Consider the following 10,332-nt stretch of genomic DNA (forward strand, 5'->3'; position numbering starts at 1 on the left):
ACACACACACACACACACACACACACACACACACACACACACACCGTAGTGGTACAGAAGGAATGTGACATGCTTTTCCTTTTCATCTGTAGGTGCAGCACCTGACGTTGATGAGCATGGAGCTTCACGCGCGGACCCGGCGGGACCTGGAACCCGACCCCGAGTTTGACCCCATATGTGCCTTATTCTACTGCTTCAGCTCTGACGCACCCCTTCTGGACTCAGACAAGACGCAGCTGACTGGGGCCATTGTGGTGGACAAGGATTGCCAGGACAGTGGCCAAGGTGATGGGCCACTCCCTCAGTCCCTCCCGCCATGCTGTGGATGGATGGACCACATTTGTCTGACCTGGCTTCAAATATTGTCATTGTGTAAACGGTCATTGTGCTTGGATCTGAAAGAACAGCGTTTTGTGTGTGTGTGTGTGTGTGTCCTCCCAGGTGTCAGAGGAACAGCACCCCTGCTGGTCAGATCTGGGGTCTCAGGACTGCAGGTCACCTACGCTGTGGATGAGAAGCAGCTGTTCCAGGAAGTTGTCACGATCATGAGGAGGTACCGTATTGGCTCCTGTGGTTCTGACCTTGATCCTTACATTGCGAAAAAGGAGAACTGAAGCACACGGTGGCTTTGTTGGACACCTGATCGGTTGTTAAAATATTTCGCTGGGTGTTCATGTTCCCAAGACTGACAGCGCATATGCAAATTCACTGCTTTTGATTTAAATGTATGTTATACATATTCATATCTGTTTCCATTTCTATGAAATCTTACCATTTTTGTTTTGGCCACTGTTAAACATGTGTACTGTGGCTGTTAACATGAGTCCCTGTTCTGTCGTGGCAGGTTTGACCCAGACATGCTGGTAGGCTATGAAGTTCAGATGAGGTCCTGGGGCTACATCCTCCAGCGGGCATCAGCACTCAACTTTGACCTGTGCCAGCAGCTCTCCAGGGTGCCAGGTAGGGTGGCACTGACCCTTGCCCTCTCTGCTGCCACAACACTGTATTGAAATAAAATTGGCTCTCCGTACAGAAACGTCAAGGAGGTTTTTTTCACTGACGTTCTACAGCCAGCCATTCCGTCCAGGTCAAAGGAGCATGTGTTGCTAGATGTCTCCGGCCGTCTGGCTGCTCCTCCGTCGGGTGTGGTGACGTCTGTCTGTCGTCCTCAGGTGACGCCAAGGAGAACCGTTTCGCTGCGGAGAGGGACGAGTACGGCGCGGACACCATGACAGAGATACACATCATCGGCCGCATCGTCATCAACCTGTGGAGGATCATGAAGACTGAGGTATCTGCTGCCACTGCAGACATCATCAATCGCTTAGAATCGACGCTGCCAACCTTTCCACCGTATAAATTAGCTTTGGTTATGAATCTTCTCTTGTTGGTTTCTGGGGTTATTTGTAGGAGTGTATTTCCTTTTATTTATTTTTTACCAGGTAACGTTGAACAACTACAGTTTTGAGAATGTGGCCTTCCACGTCCTACACCAGCGCTTCCCCCTGTACAGCCCCCGCACCCTGTCGGACTGGTTCGACCACAACACGGACCTGCACAGGTGGGCACCGCACCCACCCACCCACCTGGCTGCTCTCTCTTTTACACCACGCTCACATTATAACCATCGTCACTCTGTTTGGCGATCAACTCTTTTAATGGTTTTGCATACCAATTCAGTTGAAACTGAAACAAGACCATAAAATGGGTTGTTACATCTGCAGTATGACTCTGTGTTGTGTGCCTGCCAGGTGGAAGATGGTGGACCATTATGTGAGCCGGTTGGGCGGCACCATGCAACTGCTCCAGCAGCACGACATCATCGGCAGGACCAGCGAGCTGGCCAGGGTGTTCGGGATCCAGTTCTACCACGTGCTCACCAGAGGATCCCAGGTCAGGAACCCACCGGATCTCAGAAATGTTGGCTTATTGGCTGTGGTGTGGATTGGCACGCTGCGTTGATGTAATGTTTTGCTCTGCAGGTGCTACGTTTTCTGGTGTTTCACTCACGGGTCTCATTTTGTGTCTTTATGTGGTTTGACCACTGCCTTTCAACGGTAAGAGGAGTTAAGAAGGCACATCAGGACCGTTTTGAAGTCCAGGGTGAGATTCTGTCTGGCTCACTTCTACCGCCTCCTGTGGTAAACTAGAAGGTTTTTTAGGAATTGGTGATGGTCAGAACAAGTACTGCATACCACAAATTTAAAGGCAGGATGATCAAGGGGAAACGAGGACACGTTTTGTCGAGCATGCGCTAAACCGCATGGAGTTGTCAGTGATCAGTCTGAGAAAGTCCACTCTGCTCTCTCTCCTCATCGCTCTCCTCTCCCTGCAGTACCGGGTGGAGTCCATGATGCTGCGCGTGGCCAAGCCCATGAACTACATCCCCGTGACGCCCAGCATGCAGCAGAGAGCCCAGCAGAGGGCGTCGCAGTGCATCCCGCTGGTCATGGAGCCCGAGTCACGCTTCTACAGCAACTCTATGGTGGTGCTGGACTTCCAGTCGCTCTACCCCTCCATCGTCATCGCCTACAACTACTGCTACTCTACCTGCCTGGGCCACGTGGAGAGCATGGGAACGTAAGATACATACATACATACATACATACATACATACACCTTCTAGTTTTGGTAGAGTGAGATGTCAGTCAAGGTACAGAGACCGACCACTGTGTCATGTTTCAGGCCCGATGAGTTTAAGTTTGGCTGCACCTCCCTGCGGGTCTCCCCTGAGCTCCTCTACCAGCTCCGCAATGACATCACCATCTCTCCCAACGGCATCGCTTTTGTCAAGGTACAACTCTTCTGATACGTTGACTTTTTCCTCATGAAAGAGGTGGGTTTTGCTGAAATAAATGAAACCGTTATGGAACTATTGAGTTTAACTGTCTGTCTGTCTGTTCCCTGCTCAGCCCACGGTGAGGAAGGGGGTCCTGCCCAGTATGTTGGATGAGATCCTGAACACGCGGTTCATGGTGAAGCGCTCCATGAAGACTTACAAGCAGGACAAGGCCTTGATGAGGCTCCTGGACGCCAGGCAGCTGGGACTCAAGCTCATCGCCAACGTCACCTTCGGCTACACCGCCGCTAACTACTCCGGACGCATGCCCAGCGTAGAGGTGAGGGGTCACGCTAACGTCTGGCACACTTACCCAAAACTCCATGACCATGATGTATCTTTCTCTGGCCTCCGCTCTGTCAGTAACCTTAGCTCAGCCTTTTTCTCATACATGTCTCCATCTATTGCCTCTACAGGTTGGAGATAGTATTGTCCACAAAGCCAGGGAAACCCTGGAGAGGGCCATCAAGCTGGTCAACGACACCAAGAAGTGGGGAGCCCATGTTGTCTATGGTGACACAGACAGGTAGGGACAAGCCCAGAGTGGGAAGCGTGAGATATTGGGCCCTGGTGTTTTCGGTGACTGTCTTTTCTTAACCTCTGCTTGTGTCTCTTCCAGCATGTTTGTCCTGCTAAAGGGTGCGACTAAAGAGCAGGCCTTCAAGATCGGCAACGAGATCGCCGAGGCGGTGACTGCTACCAACCCTAAACCTGTCAAGCTGAAGTTTGAGAAGGTACAGTCTGCTCAGTGCAGTATGAAGTTGCTAGACTGGCTGTCTGTATTGAAGCCCACACAATGTGTGTGTGGTTTAATTCCTCTCTCTCTCTGTGTGTGTGTGTGTGTGTGTGTGATCCCAGGTGTACCTCCCGTGCGTGCTCCAGACAAAGAAGCGGTACGTGGGCTACATGTATGAGAGCCTGGACCAGAAGGACCCCGTGTTCGACGCCAAGGGGATCGAAACTGTGCGCCGAGACGGATGCACTGCTGTTTCCAAGGTAACCGGCAAAATTTGACCGATTTTTCTGCCTTCTCTGTCTACAGCCTTCACAATCATGCCAGATTTCTACTAGCAGACCGTGCTCAGATTAATGCAAAGCACACACATGGGAATCAGTCCTTGTCTGAACGTTCTATACTATCGCAGTCGGCCTGGTCGACGTGTAGAAATAAACTGGTGTCTGGTATCTCCCTAGATTTTGGAGCGTTCCATCAAGCTGCTGTTTGAGACGCGGGACATCAGCCAGGTGAAGCAGTTTGTGCAGCGTCAGTGTGTGAAGGTGCTGGAGGCCAAGGCCAGCATGCAGGACCTGACCTTCGCTAAGGAGTACAGGGGCAGCAGCTCCTACCGGCCGGGGGCCTGCGTCCCTGCTCTGGAGCTCACCAGGTACACCAACAACACCCCGCCTGAGGGGAGTGTAGTCCTACTGTGTGTTTATGACACGACGGTGTTGAATTGACAGTAGCATCTTTGAGAAATCTTGTGTGTGGACAATATGGCAGTGCCTAAATGTCATTGCATGTCTAACTAGTGTGTTTCTGTGGAGTGGCTTGTTGAAGTGTGTGTGTGTGTGTGTGAGACCTTCCTCCCCTCTCGTCGGGCTGTGTGCCCTTTGTGAAGCCACTTACTGATTCCCCACAATGTCCATTGTCTGCCTGCACTACAACGGGCCTAGCTCAGTGTACTGTACCTGAGACAGTTGCCTAGCAACCCAGCCCATAATGGGTGGCAAAACCTGATTTCAGAGACATGGTTAAAGGGGAAAAATATTCTGTGTGATTCAGGAAATGTATTACAATTTATTATAGTCAGTAGTACTACTGCAGTACAAAAACAAGGAGCAAATGCATCATATTTTATTCAGATATTTGTGTACTTTGGTTTAAAAAAACAATAACAATTGTGATACATAATGTACTCAGATTTCATTTCATTATTTTATGTGTGGTCCTATACCACTGCACATATTTGGGGTGCTAGATTATAATGAAACAGCCATTCCAATGCTGTGTCCTGCCACCCCCCCCCCCAGACGTATGATGGCTTATGACCGGCGCCTGGAGCCACGGGTGGGCGAGCGGGTCCCCTACGTGATCGTGTACGGGACGCCCGGCGTGCCCCTCATCCAGCTGGTGCGGCGGCCCCTGGAGGTGCTGCAGGACCCGGGCCTGCGCCTCAACGCCACCTACTACATCACCAAGCAGATCCTGCCCCCGCTGCGGCGCCTCTTCCAGCTCATCGGTGTGGATGTGCTCAGCTGGTACCAGGAGCTCCCCAGGGTGAGGCTATGAAAGAGGGGTGGGGGGGGGGGGTCGTCGGACCCTTATAATGTGGACCCTCTGGTCTCCCAGCTCTTCGTTAGTTACTGGGATTCATCAAACTGATGGTAGATCCATGCAGGAGAGAAGAGACGTTTGATGACACACACAGAGACCACTGAAGCAGCGGTGGTGCTTTTGAAAGCTTTGTCCGGACTGTCGTGCAGACAGAGAACAAAAGAAAAAAGGGTTTCATGTCGGGAATCAAATGAGACAAATATCCAATCTCGTACCCAAGCCATTATTAGGCATGCCTTTTTGAAATGCCAATGATTCCATCTAGTGGCGAGTTGTGTAAAGGACATGCAGATTTCATACTGTTGTCTCGTTAGCCTGCTTCAGACTGAAGGGCAAGGAGGCTTGGCTCTTTTTAGACCCGTGTTTCTCAGCTCCAGTCCTGCAGTACCTCGTTTTTGTTGTAGCTCCGGCCAAACTCACCTGATTCCACTTGTCAACTAATCATCAAGACCTGGGTGAGTTGAATCGGGTGCGTTTGTCCAAAAACGTGTACCGTTGGAGGTACTGCAGGACTGGAGTTGAGAAACGCTGGTCTGAAAGAGCCAAGTCCCCTTGCCCTTCAGCCTGAAGCAGGCTAACGACAAACATGTGTGCGGTCGGGGGTACTGGAGGACTGGAGTTGGGAAACACTGTTTTAGAGCACGTGTCAAAACACATTCCGTGGAGGGCCGAGTGCCTGCGGTTTTCGCTCCTCCCTAGTAATTGATTACTAATTAGTGACCTTAATTCGTCAAAGAACTCCCCTCATCTTGGTGTGTAGGTCTCAATTGAAAGGAAAAAAATACAAACCTGCAGACACTAGGCCCTCCATGAAGTGAGTTTGTCAACAATTTTAGAAAATAGTCTGACCTGTCAACTATTTGAATTAGTCTTGATAAAAACAAATACCTTATTTATCACAACAAATCTATCCTAGTCCAAGGCTCTAAACATGTCCTCTGTCTTCAGGTCCAGAAGGCGTCATGCTCCATGGTGGCCAGAGGGGAGGAAGTGGGGAGGAAGGGGACTATCTCCCAGTATTTCACCACACTGCACTGTCCTGTGTGTGACGAGCTCACCCAGCTAGGGGTGTGTGCCAGCTGCCGGGCCGAGCCCCAACGCGTGGCCGTCACTCTCTACCAGGACATGCGGCTTTGGGAGAGCCAGCAGGACCAGCTGCTAAAGGTGAAAGGTCGGGGGGGCATCATTGGCAAGCTACACTACACTATATAAACAAAAGTATGTGGACACCCCTGCTGACAGGTTTATAAAATCGAGCACACCGCCATGCATTCTCCATAGATAAACATTAGCAGTAGAATGGCCTTACTGAAGAGCTCAGTGACTTTCAACGTGGCACCATCATAGGATGTCACCTTTTCAACAAGTCAGTTTGTCACATTTCTGCACTGCTAGAGCTGCCCCAGTCAACTGTACGTGCTGCTGTTATGTAGTGGAAACATCTGGGAGCAACAACAGCTCAGTGGTAGGCCACACAAGCTCACAGAATGGCACTGCAGACTGTTGTAGCGTGTAGAAATCATCTGTCCTTAGTTGCAACACTCACTACCGAGTTTCAATATGCCTCTGGAAGCAACGTCAGCACAATAACTGTTCATCGAGAGCTTCATGAAATGGGTTTCCATGGCCAAGCGGCCGCACTCAAGCCTAAGATCACCATGCGCAATGCCATGCGTCGGCTGTAGTGGTGTAAAGCTCGGCGCCATTGGACTCTGGAGCAGTGGAAACGCGTTCTCTGGAGTGATGAATCATGCTTCACCATCTGGCAGTCCGACGGACAAATCTGGGTTTGGCAAATACCAGGAGAACGCTACCTGCCAGAATGCATAGTGCCAACTGTAAAGTTTGGTGGAGGATGAATAATGGTCTGGGGCTGTTTTTCATGGTTTGGGCTAGGCCCCTTAGCTCCAGTGAAGGGAAATCTTAATGCTACAATGGCATTCTAGACGATTCTGTGCTTCCAACTTTGTGGAAACAGTTTGAGGTAGGCCCTTTTCCTGTTTCAGCATGACAATGCCCCCTTGCACAAAGCTAGGTCCATACAGAAATGGTTTGTCGATCGGTGTAGAAGAACTTGACTGGCCTGCACAGAGCCCTGACTTCAGCCCCATCGAACACCTTTGGGATGAATTGGAAAGCTGACTGTGAGCCAGGCCTAATCGCCCAACATCAGTTCCCGACCTCACTAAGGCTCTTGTGGCTGAATGGAAGCAAGTCCCCACAGCAATGTTCCAACATCTAGTGGAAAGCCTTCCCAGAAGAGTGGAGGGGGGATGTTATAGCAGCAGGATTAGATGTTCGACGAGCAAGTGTCCACATACTTTTGGTCATGTAGCGTACCACAAGCCGATGCTGAATAGTCTCCGAGCACTGTCTGCATTTGAGTTTAGAGAGTCAGAGTACAGCGAGATGGAAATCGAGCTAAGCTTAGAGTTGTATTTTTAGCCCTGTCATCATGTAATATTAGAGGGATAGTTCACTCCAACTGGTTGGTGAGGTTCTGTAGCTAGAGCAGAAGCTATAAAGATTCATCAGTGTTTAAACTCCATTAACCAACCAACCTGTTTTCCATTTGGTCCAGATCTGTCGGAGCTGCAGCGGCTGTGCGGAGCGGCAGGTTCCGTGTGTGTCTCTGGACTGTCCTGTGCTCTACAAGCTGTCCCGGGTCAACAGACAGCTCACCAAGGCCCCCTACCTCCGACAGCTCCTGGAGCAGTTCGGATTCTGAACGGCCCCGTGGCCCACTGCCCCTGCGCAGCACAGCTACTCTGGTGCTAAACCAACGCTGTCTCATCCAGCTGTGTTTCCCCTGTCTGTTCCTTTTTAAATGGTGCTTTGATTGAACCCCGTTGGGTTTTCATGTTGTCCCGTTGTTATTTGTTATACAAGTATTTCTGCTCTGGCTGGGTTTGGGCCTCCTGAAGGAGACGAGGGAGTGGTTTTCAAGGGCTCGTTCTCCCTCGCTCACTGTGTCTTCATTAGCTGCTATTGGTTGGTTGTGATTGAAGCTGTTTTTTTTCTTCAGATGGATGGAGATGGTCTCTTCTGTATCATAAAGATGGCATTAACTCTGACCCGAAGAGGACCCTACCGTTTTATTTTGTAGGCGCCGTAGCAATTTGTAAATGCAAGACTTAAAAAGTCTGAACAGTATTTCTAAGGAGCTCCTACCGACGCAAAGGTTGACTAAAGAAAACACTGTTTAACTACATTTCCCTTTTTTATATCAAATACAATCTTTGGTAAATAGTTCTTGTAAAGTGCCCATTTGAATTATCTGTGCATCAGCATTAAAAAATGAAAACAAATCAACTAGTTTATGTATTCTGTTTTGTGTGCCATTTGTTTCTTTTAGCCTCAATTTGTATTTGTCAGTTATGAAAAAGCATATTATCATTATACTCTGAGGCCCTAATGCCTATCAAAAGAGGATGGGGAGTATTCATTTCAATTTTTACTTCTGGGACTGTTGCAATAATGTATTTTGATAATTTATGGCAAGAGTATATATTATTTCCTTGTGCATATTTGTTTTGTACACATTTCTAATGCTTTCTCCATGTTAAAACAGCATATGCCATCTACCCATGTCAAGATGGATTATATTATTTCCCAAACAACTATACACAGGATCTGTGTATTTGTATAAATGTAAATGTACAAAAAAAATATGAAGGAAGTGTTTCTTGCTTTGTTTTTAATGGACATTGCTGTGGGTGGAGGTTGAAGATTGATATAATAAAACTCAATGTATTAAATTCTCTAGTCTTTGTTTTAGTATTTTTCATGGTTTTAATAGAAAAATTCAAAACGTGATCAACTTTAACATAGATCACACATCTGAATGGAAAAACTACAGATTACTAGACAATCAATTCATCACAGCACAAGACTTAAATCCATTTTTTTTTACAAAAAAGTGAGAAAAAAACTTGTTCATGTGCTATCGGAAACTCTGAGTTAAAATTAATGTAACTTATTTGTGTAGTGGTTCCCACTGGGCATACACTGGTTGAATCAACATTTCCACGACATTTTAATTCAATTCTGTTGAACCAATGTGGAAAAGATATTGGCTGCCCCCAGGTGGTAAGGGTAGGTAACAACACATCCGCCACGCTGATCATCAACACATGGGCCCCTCAGGGGTGGGTGCTTAATCCGCTCCTGTACTTCCTGTTCACTCATGACTGCACGGCCAGGCACGACTCCAACAAGTTTGCCGATGACAACAGTGGTAGGCCTAGGCCTGATCACCGACAACGATGAGACAGCCGATAGGGAGGTCAGACCTGGCCGTGTGGTGCCAGGACAACAACCTCTCCCTCAACGTAATCAAGACAAAGGAGGATTGTGGACTACAGGAAAAAGACAGAGCCCACCCCTATTCTCATCGACGGGGCTGTAGTGGAGCAGGTTCAGAGCTTCAAGTTCCTTGGCGTCCACATCACCAACAAACTAACATGGTCCAAGCACACCAAGACAGTTGTGAAGAGGGCACGACAAAACCTATTCCCCCTCAGGAGACTGAAAAGATTTGGCATGGGTCATCAGATCCTCAAAAGGTTCTACAGCTGCACCATCGAGAGTGTCCTGACTGGTTGCATCACTGCCTGGTATGGCAACTGCTCGGCCTCCGACCGCAAGGCACTACAGAGGTTGGGGCATACGGCCCAGTTCATCACTGGGGCCAAGCTTCCTGCCATCCAGGACCTCTACACCAGGCGGTGTCAGAGGAAGGCCCTAAAAATTGTCAAAGACTCCAGCCACCCTAGTCCTAGACTGTTCTCTCTGCTTGCGCACGGCAAGCGGTACCGGCGCGCCAAGTCTAGGTCCAAGAGGCTTCTAAACAGCCTCTACCCCAAGCCATAAGACTACTGAACATCTAATTAAACTGCATTGTTGGTTAGGGGCTCGTAAGTAAGCATTTCACTGTAAGGTCTACTTGTTGTATTCGGCGTATGCGACTAATAAAATTTGATTTGATTTTACATCTTTGTCCAGTGGCTTGATTCTGATACTTTCCAAGTGGGAAACTCGGGAACATCTTTCTACAACGAGTTAGCAAGTCTAACATTTTTGAGTTTCCTAGTTCCAACTAGCACATGAACGCGACATATATTCAAACAAAGGTCTGACAAAAAACAAATGATTCATA

The 10,332-nt window shown here is 48.6% G+C and overlaps 1 protein-coding gene across 5 annotated transcripts in view; it reads left to right on the top strand.

Annotated features, from left to right (window-relative positions):
* Positions 1 to 8,932, top strand: part of rev3l (REV3 like, DNA directed polymerase zeta catalytic subunit) — a 49,207-nt gene extending 40,275 nt beyond the window's left edge. For all 5 annotated transcript variants that reach the window (XM_014205016.2, XM_014205015.2, XM_014205017.2 and 2 more), the window contains 16 exons: positions 93 to 285; positions 442 to 553; positions 845 to 960; positions 1,173 to 1,291; positions 1,443 to 1,561; positions 1,752 to 1,893; positions 2,336 to 2,580; positions 2,686 to 2,794; positions 2,913 to 3,119; positions 3,256 to 3,365; positions 3,459 to 3,573; positions 3,698 to 3,835; positions 4,034 to 4,224; positions 4,871 to 5,117; positions 6,123 to 6,338; positions 7,756 to 8,932. In XM_014205016.2, the coding sequence (XP_014060491.2) occupies positions 93 to 285; positions 442 to 553; positions 845 to 960; positions 1,173 to 1,291; positions 1,443 to 1,561; positions 1,752 to 1,893; positions 2,336 to 2,580; positions 2,686 to 2,794; positions 2,913 to 3,119; positions 3,256 to 3,365; positions 3,459 to 3,573; positions 3,698 to 3,835; positions 4,034 to 4,224; positions 4,871 to 5,117; positions 6,123 to 6,338; positions 7,756 to 7,902 (2,526 nt within the window). In that variant the 3' untranslated portion in view covers positions 7,903 to 8,932. The remainder of the gene's footprint in view (positions 1 to 92; positions 286 to 441; positions 554 to 844; positions 961 to 1,172; positions 1,292 to 1,442; positions 1,562 to 1,751; positions 1,894 to 2,335; positions 2,581 to 2,685; positions 2,795 to 2,912; positions 3,120 to 3,255; positions 3,366 to 3,458; positions 3,574 to 3,697; positions 3,836 to 4,033; positions 4,225 to 4,870; positions 5,118 to 6,122; positions 6,339 to 7,755) is intronic.
* Positions 8,933 to 10,332: the final 1,400 nt, after the last annotated feature.

This window comes from Salmo salar, chromosome ssa06 (assembly GCF_905237065.1).
Source record: "Salmo salar chromosome ssa06, Ssal_v3.1, whole genome shotgun sequence".
In the NCBI taxonomy this organism is placed as follows: domain Eukaryota; kingdom Metazoa; phylum Chordata; class Actinopteri; order Salmoniformes; family Salmonidae; genus Salmo; species Salmo salar.